Genomic DNA, 27,500 nt, shown 5'->3' on the forward strand with positions numbered 1-27,500 from the left:
GACGACAACAATGCGGATGATGATAACGAGATAATGATGATGATGATGTTGTTGTTGATGATGATGCTGATGATGATGATGGCTGTGCTGTTGCTGATTATGACGATCGACGACGGTGATGATGATGACGACGGCAAAGACAACGGTGCTGTGGTTGGTATGATGATGATGATGATGATGATGATGATGATGACGACAGTGCTGTCGCTGATAATGACGACGACGACGACGACGTTGATGATGATGACGACTCACGGGTGATTCCCGGGGCATGGGGGTGGTGGTGGTGCAGGGTTCGTGTGGGCGGAGTGCAAACAGGTGTGGGACGAAGGGATGAAGGCCTACGTGCGGCAGTGGTGGAACTGGCTGGACTTCATGATGCTCTCCCTTTACCTGGCCACCTTCGCGCTCCGTATCGTGGCCTACGTGCAGATCGAGTCAGACCGCTACGGGCCTCGCAGGATGGAGCGGCGGGATTGGCCCACCAACGACCCCACCCTCATCTCGGAAGGGCTCTTCGCAATCGCCAACGTCTTCAGTTTCGCCAGGATCATTTACCTGTTTCAGGTGAGGTGTCACCTGAGGGATTGATGGGTCGGGGTGTCGGTGCAGGGGGAATTTTTCGGGAGGTGGGGAAGTTTGTGGGTGGGTCTGTGGTGTTTGTGTTAGTGTGGGTGGTTGAAGGGTTGGGGTGTCGGTGTGGGGGAATTTTTGGGGGAGGTGGAGAAGTTTGTGGGTGGGTCTTGGGTGTTTGTGTTAGTGTAGGTGGGTGGTTGAAGGGTTGGGGTGTCGGTGTGGGGGGAATTTTTGGAGGTGGGGAAGTTTGTGGGTGGGTCTTGTGGTGTTAGTGTGGGCGGCTGGTTGATGGGTGGGTAGCTGTGACTGACTGGTCCACTAACTAAAGCACGAATCATTTACTTGAGGTTCGGGTGGAGTGGGGTGTAGATGTGGGGAGCGTGAGGGAGTTGGGTCTGGGTTGGTATAGCATGTGTAGGGAGTGTCATAGGATGGGGTGGGTGTGTGTGGGGGCGGGGGGGGGGGGGGGGGGGGGGGGGGTTGGTGTCGCCATCGCCAACGAAGATCATTTATATCAGGTGAGATGTGTGAGGTGTGGCTGTGAAATGGGGAATTGGGGAAGTGGATTGTGGGGAGTTTAGGGGGTGGGGAGTTTCAGGTTTAGTCGGGGTATTTGTGTAAGTGTGGGGGTGGATGGGAAAGGTGTGACTGAATGGCCCACCAACACCCACACCCTCATCGTTGAGGATTTCTTCCTCATTACCAACGTCTTCAGTTTCGCGAGGATTGCGTGTGTTTACTTGTTTCTGGTGAGCTGAAGCAGGGGATAATTCTGTCTCGGCGCTTATCTGTTACCCTCGTAAAGAAAGAATTTGACTTGACTCGATTCCTGTCACAGGCCAACCAGCACCTGGGCCCTCTGCAGATCTCCCTGGGCTGCATGCTGATCGACGTGGCCAAGTTCCTCTTCATCTTTTTCCTCGTCCTCACCTCCTTCGCCTGTGGTTTCAACCAGCTCTACTGGTACTACAAGCACACCAGTGACAACAACGTCTTCTCCACGTGAGTCCCCGCGTTTGTTTTTGTGGTTATTTTCTTTTTAACCCTTTCACTGCAGCACGAGTTTGAAGTATAGGTACTGCTTTTCTCATCATGTAATTAATTTAGTTGCTCAAATGTAGTGCTGTCTTCAGAGCAAGAAGTCTGAGTAAAGAAATGGTGACCGACATCCTGTCTTATCTCAGTCACGTGACAGCCCTTCACTGACATCCTGACATGTAAGTTCTGTCTTATCTCAGTGGCGTGACAGCTCTTCACAGACATCTTGACATGTAAGCTCTGTCTTATCTCAGTGGCGTGACAGCCCTTCACAGACATCTTGACCTGAAAGCTCTGTCTTATCTCAGTGACGTGACAGCCCTTCACAGACGTCTTGACCTGTAAGCTCTGTCTGATCTCTGTCAGGTGACAGCCCTTCACTGACATTCTGACCTGTAAGCTCTGTCTCATCTCAGTGAGGTGACAGCCCTTCACTGACATTCTGACCTGTAAGCTCTGTCTCATCTCAGTGAGGTGACCGCCCTTCACTGACATCCTGACCTGTAAGCTCTGTCTTATTTCAGTGAGGTGACAGCCCTTCACTGACATCCTGACCTGTAAGCTCTGTCTTATCTCAGTGAGGTGACAGCCCTTCACTGTCGACCATGTCGTTATCAACAGCCAAGGGGTTAATAAAGTTTTGGGTGTTGTTGTTTCTTTATGTTGTTTTTTCTTGGTATGGTGTTAAGAAAACACATGCTAGATTAGAAAAGAGACGGGTGTGGGAATAGTCTGTGAATTATCAGGAAACAGATGTAAGGTGTGCTAACGTGTATACGTTTTTTTCCCTTCTTTTCCCCTTTTCTGTGCTTGTGTTGGGTTTTTTTGCTTATTTTTGCTTTTGGCGTCACTCTTTATGCTTGTATACTTTGAAGAAAAATTGCATGTTTGTAATATTTGAAAGCCCCCAGCGGGTACACGAAATAAAGACCTAGCTACAGAGTTTCTTGGCAGGCCTGAAAATACAGGACCGGAGAACAACAAAGCCCAATAACAGTTTTTTTGGTAGACCAAACATAACCTAATAGATCAGTTTCTTGGCAGATCTTATAACAGTTTCTAGCTAGATCTACCAACACAGGACCTAATAACAGTTTTTTTGGTAGACCAAACATAACCTAATGGTTCAGTTTCTTGGCAGATCTTATAACAGTTTCTAGCTAGATCTACCAACACAGGACCTAATAACAGTTCTTTTGGTAGACCAAACATAACCCAATAGATCAGTTTCTTGGCAGATCTTATAACAGTTTCTAGATAGATCTACCAACACAGGACCTAATAACAGTTTTTTTTGGTAGACCAAACATAACCTAATAGATCAGTTTCTTGGCAGATCTTATAACAGTTTCTAGCTAGATCTACCAACACAGGACCTAATAACAGTTTTTTTGGTAGACCAAACATAACCCAATAGATCAGTTTCTTGGCAGATCTTATAACAGTTTCTAGCTAGATCTACCAACACAGGACCTAATAACAGTTTTTTTGGTAGACCAAACATAACCTAATAGATCAGTTTCTTGGCAGATCTTATAACAGTTTCTAGATAGATCTACCAACACAGGACCTAATAACAGTTTTTTTGGTAGACCAAACATAACCTAATAGATCAGTTTCTTGGCAGATAATAGATCAATTTCTTGGCAGATTTTACAAAAGTTTCTGGACAGACCTACCAACACAGGACCTAACAACAGTTGCTTGGTAGACTTAACAACACAGTATCTTGGTAGACCCAACACTAGTAGTATTTCTTTTACCAAACAACAATCCTGTCTTGACAGACATAATTATCTGATGACACAGTTTCTTGGCAGACCGAACAGCACAAGATCTAACAACAACTGTTTCTTGGCATACCAAACAGCAGTAGTTTCATGGCAGACCGACGCAACAATAGTTTGCATTGCATGATATTGTATTGTGTGAAATTTAGGCTGTTTTCCCCAAGTAAAGCAATCGGCACCGGAAGCTCCACCTGTTTCTTCTCTCTCTGTCTCTCTGTCTCTGTCTCTGTCTGTCTGTCTGTCTGTCTGTCTGTCTCTCTCTCTCTCTCTCTCTCTCTCTGTCCTATCTGCAAGTGTTGTTGTTTTTTTGTGTAGTTTTTTTTTTTTTACTGTGAGAATAGATTTCGTGAAGGATTTTGCCAGGAGCAACCCTCTATGCGTTGGTCAGGCATCTGCTTTTTTCGTCTGTTTTGAACAGATGTGGTTCAGCATTGATGGATTGGTCCGTTACGCTTTGACACCCACCTTGAAACTGAAACTGAAAGTGAGTTTTTTTTTCTTCCCCATCATATGCTCCGTTTCAGTGGCAATACTCCCACGCCGCTCATTTCGAGAACCCCCGATAGGCTAAATATTTAGCCACACCCGGGTTCGCTTGTTGCAGTCCCAGCGTCGGCATTCCACATGGGAACTATCGATGTTAGGTCGCCAGAAGGCCACACACCAAGAGGAGACACTGCACTGCTGCTGAGTCACTTTCCATGGTGTTCAGTAGTGCCCGGTTCTGATTCCATATACTTAGGACATCACCTACCAAGCCCACTGAATTTGAAGTCTGCCCTTTCCCTTTTCCTTTTGCAGGCTGTCGGCCAGCTACATCACGTTGTTCTGGTCCATGTTCTCGCTGACCCCGCCCAGCAACATCGAGATCAAGTACGGCCAGAACTTCACGCAGACCGTGGCCGAGCTTATGTTCATCGCCTACCACGGCATGGCCATCATCCTGCTGCTGAACATGCTGATCGCCATGATGTCCAACTCCTTCCAGGACATTGAGGTGTGGGCTGGGTTGTGTTGGGTTGGATTGGTGTTGTGTCGTGTTGTGTTGGGTTGGGTTGGGTTGTGTCGTGTTGCGTTGTGTTGCGTTGCGTTGCGTTGCGTTGCGTTGCGTCGTGTCGTGTTGCGTTGCGTTGTGTTGTGTTGTGTTCTGTACTGTGTCTTGTCATCTTGCTGTTGAACATGCTGATCGCCATGATGTCCAACTCCTTCCAGGACATTGAGGTGTGGGCTGGGTTGTGTTGTGTTGGGCTGGGTTGTGTTGTGTTGGGTTGGGTTGTGTTGGGTTGTGGTGGGTTGGGTTGGGTTGTGTTGTGTCGTGTTGCGTTGTGTTGCGTTCTGTAGTGTGTTGTGTCATCCTGCTGTTGAACATGCTGATCGCCATGATGTCAAACTCCTTCCAGGACATTGAGGTGTGGGCTGGGCTCTGTTGAGTTGTGTTGTGAGGGTGTTTAGTGGGTTGTTGTTGTTGTTGGGTGTGTGTGTGTGTGTGTGTGTGTGTGTGTGTGTGTGTGTGTGTGTGTGTGTACGTGTGTGTGTGTGCGTGTGCGTGTGTGTATGTGTGAGTATGAGTGTATGTGTGTAGGTATGTGTGTATGTATGTGTGTGTATGTGTGTGTATGTGTGAGTATGAGTGTATGTGTGTAGGTATGTGTGTATGTATGTGTGTGTATGTTTGTGTATGTATAAGTATGTGTGTGTGTATTTAAATTTCGGTCTGCTCTTCTCTTTTGTCCTGAAGCATTTGAAATGATTTCATCATCACGATATGACTGTGACTGTCAAAACTGACTGCACACAGAGAGATCATCATGAGGGGCACTGAGCTTGTCTGTAAATAAATTCTGTCTCCACCCCTTCATTAAGAGCAATGATATGTCTTTGAACAAACTATCTGTATCCACCCTTCTTGAGGCCTGTCAATGAATAAATCATCCTAATCCACCCGTTCTTGAGTCCTATCTGTGAATAAATGATCCTAATCCACCCGTTCATGAGGCCTGTCAGTGAATAAACCATCCTTATCCACCCTTTCACGAGGCCTGTCAATGAATAAATCATCCTTATCCACCCCTTTACGAGGCCTGTTAGTGAATAACCATCCTTATCCACCCCTTCATGAGGCCTGTATATGATTAAACCATCCTCGTCCACCCCTTCATGAGGCCTGTATAGGAATAAATCATCCTTATCCACCCCTTCATGAGGCCTGTCAATGAATAAATGATCATAATCCACCCCTTCATGAGGCCTGTCAATGAATAAATTACCCTTATCCACCCATTCACGAGCTGTCAATGAATAAATCATCCTCATCCACCCCTTCATGAGGCCTGTCAATGAATAAATTACCCTTATCCACCCCTTCATGAGGCCTGTCAATGAATAAATTACCCTTATCCACCCCTTCATGAGGCCTGTCAATGAATAAATTACCCTTATCCACCCCTTCATGAGGCGTGTCAATGAATAAATTATCCTTATCCACCCCTTCACGAGGCTGTCAATGAATAAACCATCCTAATCCACCTTTCATGAAGCCTGTCAGTGAATAAATCATCCTTATCCACCCCTTCACGAGGCCTGTCAATGAATAAATCATCCTTATCCACCCGTTGATGAGGCCTGTCAATGAATAAAACATCCTAATCCACCCCTTCACGAGGCCTGTCAATGAATAAATCATCCTCATCCAGCCCTTCATAAGGACTGTATATGAATCCTTATCCACCCGTCTACGAGGCCTGTCAATGAATAAATCATCCTTATCCACCCCTTTACGAGGCCTGTCAATGAATAACCATCCTTATCCACCCGTTTACGAGGCCTGTCAGTGAATAAATCATCCTTATCTACCCCTTCATGACCTCATGGCCGAGACAGTGGGGATGTAACTTGGGCAAGACATTTTCCACGACAAGCAAATTCTAGCCCAGCTAGTCGGGACAGAATTTACCTCCTCTGCTGTTCTGATGGTCATAGTCGGACACGGATGACCATCATACACATGAGGTCTGTCAATGAATAAATGAACCATATCCACTCACACACCCACACCCTTCACGAGGGGCAATATACCTGTCTATGAACAACTCACTTGTATCCCGCCATCTCTCTCCATCTCCCTTTCCAGAACCACGCGGACATGGAGTGGAAGTTCTCCCGCTCCAAGCTGTGGATGGGTTACTTTGACGAGGGCTCCACCATGCCCGCCCCCTTCAACCTGATCGTCAGCCCCAAGTCCCTGTGCTACCTGGCCTTGGCCCTGCACCGTATGTTCCAGAGTATCCTGTGCCGCCACCACAAACACAACAACCACACCGCCACCACCACCACCACCACCGCCGCCGCCGCCACCAACAGCAGCAGCAACAACGGCGGGGTCAGTGGCGGAGGTCCAGAAAGGAGGAGGAAGACCTCTGAGGCTACGATTCGGGTAAGGTCATGGGATATAGGACAGGGTAGGATTGGGTGGTGTTAAGATAAAATCGGGTAAGGGGGAAAATAGGGTAAAAGTAACATGCTATATGAAGAAATTTTGTTAATGCGTGAGTGTGTGTGTGTGTGTGTGTGTGTGTGTGTGTGTGTGTGTGTGTGTGTGTGTGTGTGTGTGTGTGTGCGTGCGTGAGTTTATGTGTCGGGACTCGTGTGTTTTTATGTGTAGTGTTGGGCATGTCTACATTCAAGCAAATAGTAAAGTTTCTAAAAATATATTTTCAACGCAGTGAATTTGTGTGGCATGTGCATGTTCTTATGGCTTTGCACATATTCGGCTTTCTAGTCTTAGAAAATGGCCGTTTTTTCTCTCTCTTTTTAAAAAATGAAGGTTGTTCGAGAACCGTTCGGGAACTATCGTATTAAATGAATACGTTTTTGTTTGATTTTGTTAGTGTTTCGTTGTTGTTGTTTTTTGTTTGTTTGTTTAGTATGTTTTTGTTTGTTGTTTAATAATCGTTTCACACTCTGTTTTGAAGGTATGTAAATAGTAACTCAACATGGAGTTTTAGTTCGTTTATTTATTTATAGTCTGTTCATCTAAGATGATATTCGACTGAAAAAAATCTCAACATGGAGAAATCTGTTGATTACATCGTTTTGTTTATATACTTATTTATTTATTTATGTCATTGTTTGTTTTTATTTAATATATTTATAAGAACTGGACTAACTGATTTTAAAGATTTGTTTGTCTTTAAGATGTAGGGTGTATTGTTTCTTTGGAACAGGGAAGGGAAAAAACAGAAGATATCACTAAAACTGTATACAAAATATAATCTTTGTGTATGCTTTCCATTGATAAATTCATTTTTGCCTTTTTTTCTCTCTTCATTTGCTGTTTCTTTTGGACGAGTTAACATGGCCAGTATTGCTTTTGTTTCTGAAGTTTAGTCGTGCAGAGGAAATGTAGCAAAATTATTTGTCTTTTTGTTTGAGTTTTTTTTGTTTGTTGTGTGTGTGTGTGTGTGTGTGTGTGTGTGTGTGTGTGTGTGTGTGTGTGTGTGTCTGTTTGTGTGAATATCATACTACTTTGTGAATGACAGCATGCGTTTTGCATGAAACTTCTGACTTTCATTTTGTTTTAGTCTCGTCAGAGCGTTGGGCCGTCTGAGTTCAATATTTTCAAGGTGAGAGATCGATCGCGGTACTCTTAGTCTGTCACTGTCTTAAGTATGTAATACTTTGATTTGATGCTAAAATTTTGTGTACTGATACACTGCGTCTGTCAAGATCTTAAGTATACATTACGTTGATCAGTAGCTGAAGTTATAATATACTGTTTCTTAACATGAATATATATATGTGTGTGTGTGTAATATATATATATATATGTGTGTGTGTGTGTGTGTGTGTGTATGTGTGTGTGTTTGCTGAATCGGTAGCATTGGCAGCATTGACGAAGTTGTTAATGGAGAGAGTTACTGCTCTTTACAATGTGTTAATAATTTGTTCTCCTGGCTTCACTGTTCATGAATTTTGACGCTGGCGCAGGAAAGAGAGAGGGCGTGGGGATGCTGGGGTAGGGGAGAGGGGAGAGAGCGGGGGGTGGGGGGGGGGGGAGAGAGGGGGGAGGGAGAGAGAGATGCTGGGGCAGGGGAGAGACAGAGGGGGAGGGGGAGATGCGTGGGCAGGGAAGAGAGAGGGGTTTTGGGGACATGGGGGGAGGCTTTTATAGTGTTGAAACCAGACAAGTAAACAACTTAACAAAGCACCTATCGTGTTTATACCGGTGTGACAGCTCCAAACTCTACACCCCAGCTGGGTTCTACCCCGGGGTCATTCTAGGGTGCCCCCCCACCCCCCCCCCCGACATAAAGACCCCCGGTGTCAAGATCAACCCAACCCCCTCCCCCCGCCCCTAGCTGGAAATGACCATTATCTTGTACCCCGGCCCTACTCACACCCCCGGGCCCCCTTCCCATTATCCGTGAACGGAATCAAACGTGGGGGAGTTTTGACAGCCTGTGTTGATTCTAACTGGGACAAAGTTACCCCCGGGGGTCATTTAGTTGGTCTAGAACGACCCCCATATCCACTACGAAGAGGGGAGGAGGAGGGGAGGGGGGGCTGGGGGGGGGGGGGGGGGGGGGGGGGGGGTTAAAACCCAACTAGGGTGTCGGGGTCAGTTCTGACCAGTTGAAGCCTAAACCCAGGGGTCATTGCAGAGCCATCTGGGCTGGCCAGATTTGACTCCGCGGTTAAAAAAAAAAGAAAGAAAGAAAGAAAAAAAAAAAAAAAACCAGAGAAAAGAATAAGAATAAAATAACTGGGGTAGAGATAGGCTGCTACACTGATAGTATCAGAAATTGTTACATGCTGTTATCCAAACATGAACAAAACTGGCGAGCATCCACACATCCACGCTCACGCCACACCTCCACTCCCCCAAAACTACCTCCACTAAATAAATAAATGAAATAATAAGATTTTTTTTTTAAATGATAAGGAACAGCTACTTTACCTGTCACCATAGCTAGTTACTTGTAGGCCTAAATGCAGTTCTCTGTCAGCTCTACTCAGGTTGACAGCCTGTTGTGCAAATGTCTCCGCCTTTATAAAGCGCTTAGGACAGGCGTTATATAAGTAACCATATCAATTATTCAGTTAATCACCAAGCATGAAGAGGTTGGTGCCTGATTGTGCTGCATGGCCGTTTTCAGACCACGGAGAGCATGCAGATGTTTAGCTCAGTTAGCTCAATGGATGAGCATGGAATGACTGTAAGTTGGACGTGTTCCGATGGCTGCTTCCTTTTTTCCTCCGCTCAGTGTTGTTGTTGTCCTTTCCGCCTTTCGTTTCCAGTGTGCTTGGTGCATCGTTCTTTCCCCCCCACCCCCTTGGTGTTGTGATGTGGTGTCTGCATGTGAATGGACAGATCTTTATATTACAAGCTGTCATGTAATTATTCTGCTTATGTAAGTTGCAGATAAGACTGTCACACACACACACACACACTCACACAAACGCGAACGAATGTACACACATATTCATGAACACACACGTGCGCACACACAGACGTGTGAACGCACTCACGTGCACGCACACATGCTCATATACACACGCACACGCACGCACACACACACACACACACACACACACACACACACACACACACACGCACACACACGCACACACACGCGCACACACTCACGCACACACTCACACACACACACACACACACACACACACACACACACACACACACACACACACACACACGCAAACACACACACACACACATGCACACACTCACACAAGTGGAATATAGATTCCAATGAACAAACTAAAGAATGCTCTCTCTCTCTCCCTCCCACCCTCACTGTCTCTGTCTGTCTCTCTCTCTCTCTCTCTTAGAAACCCCGCAGAACATGTTAATTTGATTGATAATTTCACTTTAATGTTAGAAGTAGCTTCACTGTTCTCAAATGAAATTATTCTCTTGGGAGATTTTAACATTGATCTGTTGGAGTCAAATCCAACTTGGCCACAATGCTACCAATCCTTTCTTCTCGTTCAGTTAATTGACAAACCAACAAGGATTCCCGGTACCTCTTATAGATCACATCTACACATCTTCAACTAATAATGTATCAGAAGTATGTTCTCCAAAATTTGGGTGCAGTGATCACTTTCCTGTCTGTTTTACATGGTCGAAAAAGGGTGTCAGAATTTCCTAAAAATTGCTACAAGGTTATTGACTATCGTAGTTTCTCACACTTTGATGAAGATGCATTCCTGACAGATTTGATGAGTTCTTATATATCTTCTGTGTATCAGTTTACAAACTCCCATGAAGTTTTTGAAGTTTGGTACCACAATTTTCTGAATATTTACAACTAGCATGCCCCATTCATAACCAAACGTGTTGGATGTAATCCCAAACAACCATGGATAACAAAAGAAATAGAAGATGCCATAGACTACAGAGATTTCCTTTTTAGCAGCTGGAACAAAGGAAGAATTTCACAAACAAAGACACACAGTTAATAAACTTAAACGTTATGGAAAAAAAGAAAGAAATATTTTCAGAAACTTGTTTCATCAAAAGCGGACAGTGAATCCTTTTGGAAAGCTATAAACCAGTTGAGAAATAAACATACAGCTACACAAAAGACACTGCCTACTGACATGTCTACAGATCAACTGAACACGCATTTTTGTAACATCGCTGATACAACTATAAAAACCGACAGATCCACAGAAAACAACTTAGATATCCTTAAGGACTTTTGTGGGTAAGGACTTTTGTGGGTCGAAAACCATTTACTCTCAATTATATATCCCTTTAAAGAGCGTGTATGAAGTGTATGACACTCTTTTACATTTGAAACAAGGATGCACCAAAGGCTTGGATGGAATAGACTCAAAGAATTTTAAACTTTCAGCCCCTGTTATTTCACAATGACTCAACTTATATGTATAATTTATGCTTTTAAAATCGCCAAAGTTACACCTATTTTTAAGGGTGGCAATCGATCACACAGCACAAACAAACCTAGCTGACCAATGGCTTACTGACATTAATTAACAATAACGAAATCACTGGAGTTTTATTTGTAGACTTTGCTAAGGCATTTGATGCAGTTGACCATTCACTCCTGCTAAAAAGGTTAAAGCTTTATTGATTTTCTTTGAAAGCTTTGGAACTCCTATCATCATTTCTGTCCGAAAGAAAACAAATGGTGTCAGCAGATAGGTCTCATTCCTCATTATCATCTATCAAATATGGTGTACCTCAAGGTTCTGTTTTGGGGCCCATCCAATACTGCATATACATAAATGACTTACCTCTGTATTTAACACCATCATGTGAGATATTTGCCGATGACACCACCATTCATACTAACCACTCTAAATAGGATAAAGTAACTTCATCTTTACAAGATAGTATTGGCCAGCTGCTTAAATGGTCTGAGTTATCATATGAGTATCCACCCGAAAAAGAAACAACTAAATATCTAATCATTACCACCAGACAAAAGCGCCAGAATTTCTCTTCACACCCTTCCCTCCCTCCATCTCTATATGTAAACAATGATGTAATTGAAGAAGTAGATCGTCATAAAATTCTTGGTGTTACAATAGATAATAACCTTTCTTGGTCTGATCATATAATGACGCTGTGTAAAACTATATCCCCAAAAATACCAACTTTCTAAAGTAAAACATTTCTTAAACTTACATTGTAGAAAATCATTTTCTATGCTTACATTGAACCGCATATCAATTACGCATCAGCTGTTTGGGATTCAGTCAGTGACATTGTTCTTAAACCACTACTGAGTCTACATAGGAGAGCCATAAAGTTAATCCTTCTTAAATCGTCATCATTATCAATAACTTATTACACAAACTTAGATATCCTTCCACTGAAGTCGAAACTTATATACAACAAGGCTCTTTATGTTTAGAATATGTTTGATACTGTTCCTCCTCCTTTAAGAAGTAGATTGGTAACCAACCTAGTCCGTCATCCACCCAAGATTATGGTGCAGCTCCCAAGAGTCGATATTTTCAAGTCTAGTCTAATTTATTCTGGAGGTTGCTTATGGAATGCAATGTTATCTACTATTAATATTCATAAAATATAAAACGTACATGAATTTAAGAAAATTACTCGTGAATATCTCATGAAGAGCATAAAAACACTGTATTTTCATAAAAATCCATTCCCTGTATTGTTTAGGAAGTTATTAAATAGTTATAAGATATGCCTATCTCCTTCTCCCATATTACCCACATTTTCTTTCATGAACCTCATACTTGTGTTTACATTATTGTATTATTGTTCTTGCCATTTTCTTTGATATGTGTTGTAATTTGACTTTGTAATGTAACTTTTGACACCCCCTACCCCCCTCACCTTCTCTCTCTCCTCTGTCTTTTTATCAGTCTGTCTGTCTGTCTGCCTGGCAGTCTCTCTCTCTCTCTGTCTCTCTCTCTCTCTCTCTCTCTCATTTCATCTTTTCTTCTTTACACTCTCCTCTCACCCCCCCTCCCCCCTCTCTCTCTGTGTTCCTCTCTTCTGATATGAATTTTCTGTATTTATTCTTGTACGTTTCTTTTTCTTTTTTTTTTATTTATCTATTTAATTTTGTACCCCAAGGCTGGGTGGAAAAAAAGCATTTTTGTCATTATGCTTATCTCAGTACCCTGGAAATAAATAAAATTTCGTTCTCTCTCTCTCTCTCTCTCTCTCTCTCTCTCTCTCTCTCTCTCTCTCTCTCTCTCTCTCTCTCTCAGCTGCATGCGCATTGTAACAAAAAAACCCACAAAAAACAAAAAAACAACAACAAAATAACATCACATATATGCATACATTCGAGAGACATCTCTACAATATCTCACAATCGTAAGCTTTAACTGTCTGAAAATCCAGTTTCGATTCCTGTTTTATATACTTTTTTTTGTGCATCAGAAAAGCATTTCTCCTCAACGATACATGCAGATCACATGAAGTGAAAAGATAAAGGAAGAAAGGTGCATACCTTTGTGCCCCACGTTACAAAGCATTGCGTTGTGTACTTGTATTGTCACAACATATTTCTCTGAGTAAAATTCGGGCTGTTTTCCCAGGGGGGAAGCGCTTCGCAATAGTGCAGCGCCACTTCTGCGAGTGTACTTGTTTTACTATCAACATGGATTTTTTTCAACAGAATTTCGCCAAGAACAACCTTTTTGTTGTTATTTCACGTGCGCCAAGTGCATGATGGTAATGGTGACCTCGGCTCAGATTCTCACCCGAATGACTAGCGTCCAGACCACCACTCAAGGTCTAGTGAAGGGTGTGGTGTGTGTGTGTGTGTGTGTGTGTGTGTGTGTGTGTGTGTGTGTGTGTGTGTGTGTGTGTGTGTGTGTAGGGTGGGGTGTGGGTGTGAGATTCGATTCTGCACACTTAGGTTCTCTCGCTTCCCAAGTAGACGCGGAAGCAATACGCCAATATCACTCCACCTCATTAAGGCATTTTGTTATGCCTAATAACCAGTCGTTATTTTTGTCAGTGTAGTCCGTTCACAGTATTTGTGGTGGTCTTTTATTCTTGGGTCAGAGGTGTGCTGGGGCCGTTACTCAGCCATTTCTATATGTTGTGCGCACCAGCTTTTTGTTGTGTGTGTGTGTGTGTGTGTGTGTGTGTGTGTGTGTGTGTGTGTGTGTGTGCACTCTTTGGCTGTATTCTGTCATATCCTCCTCCCCACCCCCGTAACCTCCCGCCCTGTGTTAGAAAAATAAATATTAGATAAGAGTTTGAGACTGAGAACAACAACAGAAAGAAGGCCAACACTTCATGAAACACTCACAAAGCGCGATTTCCATGCACGTAAACGTGTTCCTGGCTTTTGCGCGTTCATTGTCGTGCTCGAAAAGAAACCATGGGATGTGTCTTCTTCTTCTTCATCTTCTTCTCCTCGTCCTCCTCCGCCTCCTTCCTCTTCTACTCCTCCTCCCCCTCCTCCCTCGTCCTCCTCTTCGTAATTGTTTCTTTTTTTTCAGTTGAAAACGCAATTATTAACATCATTTGTGATACATGGATTTTAGTTTTTGCGTTTAAATTGTTTCATTGTCATCGCCGATATCGTCAGTCGAATTCGCCATACCCACTGCATTGACCATCACACGAACGAAAATGAGAAAAAGGGGGATCAAATGTGGAAAGAAATCCAAAGAAAGTCCGCAGATAGCGGAATGATAATCATATTCATCTGTGATGCCGATACGATTGTGTGTGTGTGTGTGTGTGTGTGTGTGTGTGTGTGTGTGTGTGTGTGTGTGTGTGTGTGCAGAGGCCCACGTTTAGCGGGGATGTGAACGGAGGAAGCGGGTGCCAGCCTCTACCCCCTTCCCTGCAGTATCAGGTGAGACACACACACACACACACACACACACACACACACACACACACACACACACACACACACACACACACACACACACACACACACACACACACACACACACACACACACACCTGCTTTCTTCAGCGCCGTCAGTTGTACATAGTTTACTTCAGTAGTACTGGTCAAAGATGTCTACTCTCAGCTGGTTGCCAGCTTGCGGAACATCGGAAGACCAGCGAAAGTCTTCAGTGACGGCCTCAAAGCTTTCCCTCGGGCCCTGCAGCATTCCCAACCTCTGATGGGAAACCATTGCCACCGACCACAGCGCCTGGCGACTGGCTGACTGCAAGGGAGTTCTGGCGTGTGTGTGTGTGTGTGTGTGTGTGTGTGTCTGTGTGTGTGTCTGTGTGTCTGTGTGTGTGTCCGCGCGCGCGTGCCAGCCAACCAAATCGCTTGTCAGTGACACTTCCGATGCTGACAGTAAATGAATAATGATTGTTCCATGCAGGTGTACATTGAAGAAAACAACGTGGTTTCCATGTCTGTGACATTGCGTCGCGCTTGTTATTGTTCGCCGTGACAATGGGCCGCACAGCTTAACAGCAATGAAATTCGCCCGTTCGTTCGTTCTTGTTCGTTTTGTTTTGCTGGATAGCCTTAATAGCAGTAAAATTTCTCCTCCTTCTCCTTCTTCGTTCGTGGGCTGCATCTCCCACGTTCACTCGCATGTACACGAGCAGGCTGACTGGCTGACTGCAAGGGAGTTCTGGCGTGTGTGTGTGTGTGTGTGTGTGTGTGTGTGTGTGTGTGTGTGTGTGCATGACCGTTTTTACCCCCGCCATGTAGGCAGCCATACACCGTTTTCGGGGCGGGGGTGCATGCTGGCTATGTTCTTGTGTTTCCGTAACCCACCGAACGCTGGATTACAAGATCTTTAACGTGCGTGTTTGATCTTCTGCATGTGTATACACACGAAGGGGGTTCGGGCACTGCCAGGTCAGCACATAAGTTGACCAGGGAGATCGGAAAAATCTCCATCCTTTCCCCCCCAGGCGCCGTCACCGAGATTCGAACCCGAGACCCTTAGATTGAAGGTCCAACGTTTTAACCACTCGGCTGTTGCACCCGTAAAAATTCGTTCATTTTTTTGTTCTATTCTTTTGTCTGTAATCCCCAATGCTCTAAACGGTGTGTGTGTGTGTGTGTGTGTGTGTGTGTGTGTGTGTGTGTGTGTGTGTGTGTGTGTGTGTGTGTGTGTGTGTGTGTGTGTGTGTGTGTGTGTGTGTGTGTGTTGTGTGTGTGTGTGTGTGGTGTGTGTGGTGTGTGTGTGTGTGTGTGTGTGTGTGTGCGTGTGTTATGTGGTGTGTGTGTGTGTATGTGTGTGTGTGTGTGTGTGTGTGTGTGTGTGTGTGTGTGTGTGCGTGTGTTATGTGGTGTGTGTGTGTGTATGTGTGTGTGTGTGTGTGTGTATGTGTGTGTGTGTGTGTGTGTGTGCGTGTGTTATGTGGTGTGTGTGTGTGTGTGTGTGTGTGTGTGTGTTATGTGGTGTGTGTGTGTGTATGTGTGTGTGTGTGTGTGTGTGTTATGTGGTGTGTGTGTGTGTGTGTGTGTGTGTGTGTGTGTGTGTGCGTGTGCGTGTGTTGTGGTGTATGTGTGTGTGTTGTGTGTGTGTGTGGTGTGTGTGTGTGTGTGTGTGTGTGTGTGTGTGTGTGTGTGTGTGTGTGTGTGTGTGCACGGCAGGAGGTGATGCGGAGGCTGATCTGTCGCTACATCCACCAGACGAAGAAACAGCACCGGCAGGACGGGGTCAACGAGGATGACCTGCTGGAGATCAAACAGGACATCTCCAGTCTCAGGTCCCTCTCTCTCTCTCTCTCTGTGTCTCTGCCTCTGTCTCGGGTCTCTCTCTGCGTATCTGTCTCTGCCTCTCTGTCTCTGCCTCTGTTTCTCTGTATCTGCCTCTGTCTCTCTGTCTCTGTCCCTGCCTCTGTCTCTGTCTCAGGTCTCTCTCTCTCTGTGTCTCTGCCTGTCTCTGTCTTTGTCCCTGTCTCTCTGTATTTGTCTCTGCCTCTGTCTCTGTCTCTGCCCCTGTCTCTGCCTCTGCCTCTATCTGCCTCTGTCTCAGGTCTCTCTCTGTGTCTATGTCTCTCTCTCTCTCTGTCGCTGCGTCTGTCTCTTTCTTTCTCTCTCTCTCTGTCTGTCTGTCTCTGTGCCTCTGTCTTTGTCTCTGTCTCTCTCTCTGTCTCTGCCTCTGTCTCTGCCTTAGTCTCTGTCTCTGCCTCTCTCTCTGTCTTTCTCTCTGCCTCTGTCTCTGTCTGTCTGTCTGTCTGTCTGTCGATGACATCAAGTCACGTGAGTGGAGGACCTGGACGACGAGAGTAAAGCCAAGATGGAGATGTGTGAACCCTTCCCATTGGCTGGTTGTGAGAGGCCTGAAGGAAATAGGCCCGTTTTAGAACAATTATAAATCAACAGCAAAACCCTCAATTCCTTCCATCACCAAAATAATGTACTGTGCGACAGTAATGTGTCAGAATGTCAGGAAAATGGTGTTATTCAATGATTATCCAGCTGTTCGTTATCGTTTTCATTCATTGATTCTTTCTTCTTTCATTAAAAAAAAAAAAAAATTCTTCCGATGATATCACCAGCGGTCTGTTCTTACAAAACGTTATCCCATAGTTCCTCCTCTTCTTTGCCAGATTCCTGTTTCTCTGCCTCTCTATACCCATGTCTGTCTGTCTGTCCTTTTCTCTGTCTCCCTCTGTCTATCTTTCTCTCTGTCTCTCTCTCTATCATTCTCTCTCTGTCTATCTATCTGTCTGTCTGCCTCTCTCTCTCTCTATCACTGTCTGTCTGTCTGTCTGTCTCTCATCTTCGTTATTGAGGGCCCACAGCCATACGAGTTGATTGTTCTGGCGCCAAAATCTGTGTGTGTGTGTGTGTGTGTGTGTGTGTGTGTGTGTGTGTGTGTGTGTGTGTGTGTGTGTGTGTGTGTGTGTGTGTTTCTATCTATCTATCTATCTATCTATCTATCTATCTATCTATCTATCTATCTATCTATCTATCTATCTATCTATCTATCTATCTATCTATCTATCTATCTATCTATCTATCTATCTATCACTCTTTTGAAGGTCTGTATCTCTCTGTCACTGGGCGGTGTCCAACGACCCGTTGGCTAACACCGTGTATTAAATTCAAATAGTTCAGGGCTGGGTGGGGTCTTGGTGCTAGGTCCTACGTCTTGGTGGTGTGGTTCGATGGGTGTGTCCTGCTGAGCTCTGTCTGTTCCCGTAACGTTGTCAACCAGCACACACAAACACACACACACATGTTGCAGGTACGAACTGCGCGAGGACCGCAAGAAGGAGGCCCAGCGGAACACGGGCCACATGGACAGCCTGCGCCGAGACCTCCGCTACAGCTTCCTCCACCTCGCCCCCTCCACCCACACTTACCACAACCTACACCCCCTGCCGCCGCGAGGCGCCTCCGCCGGCCATGACCACGCCACCACCACCGCCGCCTACCCCTTCCCTTATCCCCCGGGACCCGGGCCCGGGCCGGGCAGCACGAGCAGCAGCAGCAGTGTGTCTTCCCCGGCCTACCACGGGCTGCTGAGCAGGTCCGAGTTGGAGATGCTGAAGAAAGACCTGGTGTGGGAGCTGAAGGAGGAGGTCCGCAACGTCAGCAAGCATCTCCTGGCCACTGCCGCCTGCCTCCCTTCCCACCGCGGCGGGAACGGGGTGGTGGTGGGCATGGGGGGAGGAGGAGGAGGAGGAGGAGGGGCGGAGAGGCCTCCCCCAGCCACCTCCTCTTCCACCTCCTCTTCTTCCTTCCACCCCCACCACTATCCCGGGGTGGTGCCGGAGCCTCAGGCGGTGCCACAGCTCCGTTCCGAGTTGTACCACACTCACCTGTACACCCAGTTGTGACCTGCCCGGCTCTGGAACCAGACACGTACAACACAGAGATACATGTGCACCCGGTTGTGACTTACCTGGCCTTGAACCAGAGACAGACACAACGCAGCGATACCTGTCACGCTGCTGTGACCTGCCCGGTTTTGGAAGCAGAGACACACACACCACTCATACCCAATTTTGTAACCAACCCGGCTTGAAACCACTGACACACCATTTCAGAGATACCTGTCATAGTGCTGAAGGTGTTTGATAGCTTAACGTGGTGTCTTCTTCACCACGGGAAAACCACCAGCAGGCACACGCAGACACCTTTTGAGTGAAGGAGATACTTGCGAGACGTGATGTCTTCATAATGTCACTCCCCAACCAGTTACACAGACACCTTTTGAATGAAGGAGATATCGCGGGACGTGATGTCTCCATAGTGCCGCTCACCAACAAGTTATATAGACACCTTTTGAGCGAAGGAGATACTGGATGACGTGATGTCTTCATATAGACTCCTTGTGGATGTGGAAGACACTGCATGATTTGATGTCCGTATCATGACATGACCAGCCAAGCACACAGACAACGTGTGAGTGTGGCACTGGGACACTATGTGTGATGCGAGGAGGTTGGTGTCTTCACCATGTAGCATGTCCTACGTTTGAAAGGGTTCCGCACAGTTGTGATTAAGGAGAGGCATTCACCACCAGCCCCCCTCGTGGATCGCCTTGTAATTTATGTATTCATTTATGTATCTGTTTATTTATATGTTTGTTTAATCTTTTATTTTGCTGCCCATCGTGGGAGGATTGTGTCATTATCACGGAGTGTAGAGTGTGTAGGTTTCGGCCAGCTACTAGCACTGGACATGAATAACAAAACTGAGTGTGTTAATGTGGTGGTCATACAGAGACGACTCCCGACAACAACCAGCAGTGATCATCGTCGTGTTTTCGTCGTCTTCTGGTGGACGTCAGAAAGTGATTGTGATCCACGGGTTGGCAATAGTCATGCCCCCTTTCCCCACTCCGCTCCCCCCCCCCTTTTCTCCTGTTCACGGGATTCAGGTGTCCGAAGCCTGTCCCAAGGGGGGTCACTCGGATTTCTGTCTCCAAGACGTGGAGTTATCGCGGCCATTTTGGTCATGTCCTTCTGAGTTCCTTTTATCATTTTCTTTTTGTTTATCTGATTGTTTTATTTATCTATCTTCTTTCATTTTGGGCTGATGTTTTATACATAATTATGGAAGGTTATCAAGGACCTGATTAGCATCTTGTGTTCAGGCATCTGGTCCTTGGGTGGTTTTTTTTTTGTTTTGTTTTTTTGTGTTTGTGTGTGTGTGTGTGTGTGTGTTTGTGTGTTTTCCCTTCTTTTTCTAACGGACTTGGTGTAGCGTTTATATTATGGATCAGTCTTTGACAAACTTGGACACGTCCTTGAAACTGAAACTTCCAGGACTGGATGGTTCGTATGATTTACGTCCGTCTCTGGCACCGTTACGGCACCGTGTCTCGTAGCTTCCAGCGACGAAAGAGGTGTGTGTGTGTGTGTGTGTGTGTGTGTGTAGAGAGAGAGAGAGAGAGCTGATGTGCTGGGACAGCAGTCTGGGTTGACACCTTCAGACAACATGCTCGCTCGTGGGTTTGTTTTGCAACGCCCCACAGACGACAGTTTCAGGAAGGGTGTTACAGTTGTTTGTTTGATTTGTTTTTGTTTTTCAGACTGTGTCTGTGGCATAATGCCCAGTACTGGATTTTATTATTATTATTATTATTATTTTTGTTGTTGTTGTTGTTGTTCGTTATTTTTTGTACGCCAAGGGGTTTTGTTTGTTTGTTGTTGTTGTTTTAAACCACAGCTGTGTGTAGCAACCGGCCATTCCACGATGTTTGAGAAAATTGTATTTTCTACGCATTGGTGGTTCGTGAGAAACTCTTATGATAATGTTAACAGTACACATCAGATACGATTAATGCGGCTTTCGCGATATATGCAGTGTTGAATTCCCGTCTGTTTACATATCCGAGAATGTCCGTGTTTTGAAGATACACTTTCATTTACTTATTCATTGGTTTGTAAAAAAAAAAAAAAAGAAGCTTACTTTTTAACACTTATACACACACACTCAAGCACGCACTTACACACACACATATATATATATATATATATATATATATATATATATATATATATATATATATATATATATATATATATATATGTATTACTGAGTACTCGCATGTCAGCACGCGCACATGCGCGCGCAGGCACACAGACATATATATATATATATATATATATATATATAGTATTTGTTTGTTTTGACTCTCTCTCTCTCTCTCTCTCTCTCTCTCTCTCTCTCATACACACACATACACACGCGCGCGCGCACACACACACACACCTTATTTGTTTTGACTCTCTCTCTCTCTCTCTCTCTCACACACACACACACACACACACACACACACACACACACATGCGCACACTTGTGCAGATGAAGAAATCACACACAACAGAAATCCGAATCGAACTTCATACGATCAAAATTTACGCATTCGATGGCAAAGAATACACTTCATCCACTTTGTGAAAAAAATCATAGTGGTTATGATGATAATGATTACAATGAACTGGAAATTATTTTGCCCAGAGATATGGCTATGTTAAAAAGAACCATCAGAATTAAATGACTGTTGTACTCTTTATACATTTGAAAAAAGAAATCATTTATGTATTCATGTATCTATTTATTTATTATTTTTTGATTGGGGATTCATATATGAACAATGGAAAGGAGACGTTATAAACAACTACTGAAATTCATATAATTTTGTACAGGCCTAAATACATAAATTGTGTTTTCAGTTTTGCTTGAAATTAATATACTTTTGTATAGGCCTATAGATATATATATAAACTGTGTTTTCAAGCAAATCACGCACAAAAGACAGCTTTTTGAAATTGGCCGTGCTTGTCTCTGCATTGTTTTACATCAAGATCGCATGTTGTGGACATTTTTTTTTAAATGAAATATCACCAGGAAAATGGACTGTATATATTTGACAAAGTCACAATGTTATATGTTTTGAACTTATAAAGAAAACTTTTTTTTGTTGGTTTTTTTTTTTTTTTGTTTTTTTTTTTTTGTTAGCTAAGTAATATTGAGAAGAACCCCCCCCCCCCCCCCCCCCCCCCACTACTACCCACTTGCCCTTGAACCTATATCTGTCTGTATATGCTTTCGTTGTTGAAAAGTTTTAGTGTTTGTTTCCCTCTTCTTTTTTTTTCGGTATGTTTAAGACACGAGATTGTGTGTGTGTGTGTGTGTGTGTGGAGGGGGGTGGGGGTGTGTGCATGGGTGTGAGTGTGTGTGTGTGTGTGTGTGTGTGTGTGTAGGAGGAGGAGGAGGAAGAAGGGGGATTTTATTGAATGTCTCGCCACATGTCTCGTCACACGTACTGGTTATTGTGGACCTTTTGTCAAAGTACCAGTTTTCACATTTGAGTGTTATCGTTTAGAAAGTAGGAGAGGAGGGGTGTGTGTGTGTGTGTGTGTGTGTGTGTGTGTGTGTGTGTTTTCTGTCTGCATATGTATTTCTTTTAGGTATACTATCACGGTACTACCTTTGTTACTTCCATAGCAAGAAGACGGATGATAGTTATCAACGTTTCACACACACACACACACACACACGCACACACGCACACACACACACATTCTCTCTTTCTCATCGTGTGCCTATTTTCATCAACTGCTGGAAAAAGAACACCGTTGTCTCAATATCATTTTTCATTAAAATTTCCAGGTGATCTGTGTGTGCAATGTGTAATATTGACCAATATTTTTGATGAAGGGAAAAAAATTGTATTAGTCGTACAGAACCCCATGAACTAACTGTGCATATCATATTTTGGTCAGCTTCATGGGAAGGTAAAATAAAAATGCGTGTTCCATTCACTGAAAACATTCCCAAAATGTTCACTAAATACTAAAATAACGAATGACGGTTGTATAAATGGTGTGAATATTATTGTTGGCTTCAGCGTAAAATGCAGGGGAGGAGGGAGGACAGAGGAGGTGCAGGGAGGTGAGGGGGGAGGGGGAGTCGTTCTGTCTATCTCCAGTCAGTTGCAAGGTCAAGCGCCTGTTGAGCATAGAATTCCAGGACATTTGTTTTTACTTGTGTTACCCTGTTTCTTGCGATCAGTTGATTTTTAAGACAATGAACAATTGTTTACAAACCATGAGAGTCATTAAAGTTGTGTTGCCTCATTCAGACCCTGTGACACCAAGCTCGATCGGGCAAGTATAGCCATTCGTTTTTATTAAAAGGATGCTCAACGCACGAAGCTAGGAGTGAAATTAGATGCGCGTACCAACCGTGCGATGGACGTTCTCTCTTTCCTGATGTCAAATATCGTCAGAAGTGTGTCGACCACATCTGGACGAACCAGCGACCACAAAACGTTTATTTATTTTTTCTTTCTCTATTTCCAATGTTATGCCTCGCTAAACCAAAGTGTGTTTGTCAGTTGTGGAGGAATGAAAGCTGAAATTAGCCGAGATCCTGACCAATTGCTCCGTCATGTCAGACCTTACTTTTGGTGTCCACTATACCTACATCGCCAACAGCAGTCTATTTATTTATTTGTTTGTTTTGTAGGTCTTATATTTTCCTTAATAGTTCCAGTCAGTTTTCATGCCTTGCTGTTTTCTTTGACACTTCTTTCAGTTTTAATATCTACATATATGTGTCTTTTGAATGGGTATTTTGTGATTTACGTGGGATCTTCCTGTAAAGGATCTTGGCATCAAATACGTTAACGCTTTCTTTCAGGCAACGATCTGGAATCTGGAATCTGGAACGATACGTTGCAGGAACCTTTGCAGATTATTGTCTCAACGGGTGATGGGAGTGCATGGCTTGATTAGTCTATGAATATCTATCTATTTTTGTTCTCAAATTGTCCTCATCTATATTTACTTAACTATATATAAATTCACTTAAGTATGTACAAAAAAAAAAAAAAAAAAAAAAAAAAAAAAAAATCTTGAAGAAAACTTTATATTCTACTCCAACTGACATAGTTGGTCTCAAGTTGTTCTCCAATATGGTTCAGCACTGTGTCTCCCTAGCGGGCAGTGAATTCACATCTACGGTGTTTGAGGCTTGGCATGGGAAGGTGGGGCCCGATCCTTTCTTTCTTCCGCCATTTCAAGCCTTCCCCCCCAGCAAGAAACCATTCACACGTGGGTGGAATGAGGAAAATCGGGAGTAAAGTGTTGACGGGCGCAATAGCCGAGTGGTTAAAGCGTTGGACTGTCAATCTGAGGGTCCCGGGTTCGAATCACGGTGACGGCGCCTGGTGGGTAAAGGGTGGAGATTTTTACGATCTCCCAGGTCAACATATGTGCAGACCTGCTAGTGCCTGAACCCCCTTCGTGTGTATATGCAAGCAGAAGATCAAATACGCACGTTAAAGATCCTGTAATCCATGTCAGCGTTCGGTGGGTTATGGAAACAAGAACATACTCAGCATGCACACCCCCGAAAACGGAGTATGGCTGCCTACATGGCGGGGTAAAAACGGTTATACACGTAGAAGCCCACTCGTGTGCATACGAGTGAACGCAGAAGAAGGGAGTAAAGTGCCCTTTCTCAAAACCACGACGCCAGGCTGAAACGGGGCCTCGAACCCTGATCAGTGGTGAACAGTGACTGCATCTGGAGTCCAGCGCCTAACCACTTGTGCCACGGCGCTCCCATATAGGCAGATCCAGAAACCAAGAACCCATGTCGTAGATATGTCTTTGGGAGAGACGTTTCACTTTCACTTTCTGAAGGAGGCGTCACTGCGTTCGGACAAATTCATAAACGCTACAACACATCTGCTAGACAGATGCCTCACAGCAGCACAACCCAAATCGATCGCTTGCCAGGCCTTGAGTGCACGCTTATATACTTCTGTACATTTCTTTTTTTTCATAATTTTGCCAGAGGACAACACTTTTGTTGCCATTGGTTCTTTTTCAGTGCGCCAAGTGCGTGCTGCACACGGGACCTCGGTTTATAGTCACATCCGAAAGACTAGACGCTCAGTTTGATTTTCCAGTCGAATTTGCAAGGGGCGAGAGCAGGATTTCAACCCGCACCCTCACGGATTCTGTGTATTGGCAGCTGAGCGTTTTAACCATTCTGCCACCTTCCTCCTGGGAGAGACTGCAGAGAAAGAACTTGTCACGTGGTATCATCATCATCAGCAGCGTCATCATCATTCATTGTCACAAAACTAAAGAAAAGGTAGGCCTGTCTCAACTTCTGTTGCCCTTCATTCGGATCAAAAACAGTTTCTACTAAACAACTACAACTCATGATAATGATAATATGATAGTTGATGATGATGATGATAACAATACTACTACTACTAATAATGATGATAAAGCAGATGGTGCTCGTCCTGACAGGAGAACTCGTGGTTTTTTCAATGAAACTTACACCCGTTAATATTGACTTTCATGCACGGTATACCATACACAAACAAGCGTGCGCCCACCACTAACACACAAGCAATTCCACAAACGCACGCACACACACAGCCCCCCTCCCCCACACCTCCCCGCCCCCAATCGTCAGCAGACGTTCAGGAAGAAAACCTACATCAATCAATAAAGTGGCAGGCACAACTGAAAACGAAAGAGGTATGCTTTGGTACAGGCTTCCATTTTTAATAATAATAATAATGGATACTTATATAGCACACAATCCAGAAATCTGCTCTAGGTGCTTTACAAAAACGCTTTTGTTAACATAAAACATCATATCCATGTTACATACACACACCAAAATACAACACTACGTCCTGTCAGCTCCTTAGAACTGGCCAACGGATGGTGGTGAGAACGGCGTTCACTGTCCATGTCTCTGCTGCTGTGACCGTGGCGTGTGTTCTTGAAGGGAAGTTTAGATGTCCTGTATTGTGTTGTACAGTTGTATTTCATTACTATTTTTTTTGTGTGTGTGTGTTACTCCATGTTTTGCCCAAGTCCAATTCAGCCCGTTCTCTTTCAGTTTGAGGAAAGGGTGTCGTTGTAATTCAGTGCCAAACTGTTGTCCCGAAAAAACAACAACATATATTTGCTTTCGGGTCGGACAGAAATGTTTATGCATTTTTCATTTACAAATGTTGCAGAGACAACTCATCGTGTTTTGTCCATGTGAAATCCAGATTGCTCTTCTGTTAAAAGGACGATATTTATTGCACAGCCAGACTTCTCTCTCTCTCTCTCGTTTCAACTTTATGATATAGGCTGCGTATTTTGATTTCCTGTCAAATGATGACATTTTATCTGAAGAATATTTGTAAAAAACATTAATTTTTTTTTAACTACCTTGGAATCTTCTGTGCATAAAGTAGGGGCTTACACTGCATTTTAAACTGTTTCATTCCGTTTTCAGCTTATGTTACAGGCCTAAGTACATATGATGGGCTTTTAAGGTCAGGTATCTAACACCACCACCCCCAGATTTTCTCTCTCTCTTTTTAAAGAAAGGATGCATCAGCGTGTATGGTCCTGTCCGCACGCCTTGTCGCCTCCTTGAAACTGGAACATATGATCAGTGCTGCTCATGTAAGATGGGTCATCACCTCGGTTTTGAAGACCAGGCAGTAAGAGACTCAGACCTCTGTCTCTTTCAGACCTCTTCCTTTGCTTTGATTGGCTGCAGCTCTCACGTCCACGACGGTTGTTCTGAGGTCCGTATGTATATATCTTACCTTCCACTCAGTCATTATTCGTTATCGGGTGGGCGAAGGGTGTGTGTGTGTGTGTGGAGGTGTTATGCAAAGAATTCATGTGTCTATAAGCCTGCCGATCGCTGACCTGAACTATAGGATGTTTAACGTGCATATTATTCTTCTGCACACACACAAACACGCACGCACACACATACACGAAAGGGACTGAGGCACCTGACCATTAGGTTTCCACCCTTGATCCACCAAATGGGAATCGAACCACAGACATCTCAGGTTCACTGGACAGAGATCCCTTGCTGTGACCATTGAGCCATCACTCCGGCCAGCCATCATGGTTGAATGTCCTGTTAACTCTCTCCATACGAACGGCGAAAGAAACGACGTTAACAGCGTTTCACCCCAATTACCACCATCAAAATATTGCAAGCGGAAGGCTCTTATACTGAAGAGGTGAATGTTGACAAAGAATACCACAATTCTGACGACGGAAGCTAAAGGTTGGGTCATTCAGACACCCACTGGACATCCGAGGGGTCTGTGTAGAGGAGAAGAGAGGACTGGCCGTACTGAGTGAGTTAATTTGGCCACTAACATAGGCCTACCTAAGTATATTTACGGAGAACACACAGGCTATTTATAAATGTACATTCCGTAAATATATATTCGTATATACTTTTGAATTGTGACAATCTTCTTCGGATTTCTCTTAGGTTTCTCGTTGAATTTTCTTCTAATAAAGCAGGACATAAAACCTAAACATGCTTCTATCCTCTGTATGTTGGAATGCCGATTTTATGCTCTTCGACTGTAAAAAAAATCTTTGTTGACAGGAACAAATCGAAACGTATGACGTAAAAGTCATACTTTCTATTGTTGCTTTTACCCCCCCCCCCCCCCCCCTTTTAGTCATTGGCGATGGCTAACATTATTTGTATTCACCGTTCAATGTTTCCAATGCCATCATGATTATTGTTGGTTGGATGATTGTACCTAGTCCATGTCTTAAAAAGAGAAGTGATATATTTGCTGTGATATACTATGCATCACATTCTTTGTCCTCTGTTGTATTTCCTAACGTGTGGAGTGGTC

The 27,500-nt window shown here is 44.2% G+C and overlaps 1 protein-coding gene across 1 annotated transcript in view; it reads left to right on the top strand.

The window, feature by feature from the left end:
• LOC143299157 (transient-receptor-potential-like protein) overlaps nt 1–20,390 on the top strand; it is a 98,185-nt gene extending 77,795 nt beyond the window's left edge. The window contains exons 8-17 of the mRNA XM_076612287.1: nt 293–567; nt 1,415–1,578; nt 4,206–4,401; nt 6,535–6,837; nt 7,985–8,026; nt 9,560–9,619; nt 14,681–14,752; nt 16,475–16,590; nt 18,078–18,489; nt 20,373–20,390. Of these exons, the coding sequence (XP_076468402.1) occupies nt 293–567; nt 1,415–1,578; nt 4,206–4,401; nt 6,535–6,837; nt 7,985–8,026; nt 9,560–9,619; nt 14,681–14,752; nt 16,475–16,590; nt 18,078–18,489; nt 20,373–20,390 (1,658 nt within the window). The remainder of the gene's footprint in view (nt 1–292; nt 568–1,414; nt 1,579–4,205; nt 4,402–6,534; nt 6,838–7,984; nt 8,027–9,559; nt 9,620–14,680; nt 14,753–16,474; nt 16,591–18,077; nt 18,490–20,372) is intronic.
• Nucleotides 20,391–27,500: the final 7,110 nt, after the last annotated feature.

The sequence above is a fragment of the Babylonia areolata genome, chromosome 24, assembly GCF_041734735.1.
Source record: "Babylonia areolata isolate BAREFJ2019XMU chromosome 24, ASM4173473v1, whole genome shotgun sequence".
NCBI lineage: Eukaryota > Metazoa > Mollusca > Gastropoda > Neogastropoda > Buccinidae > Babylonia > Babylonia areolata.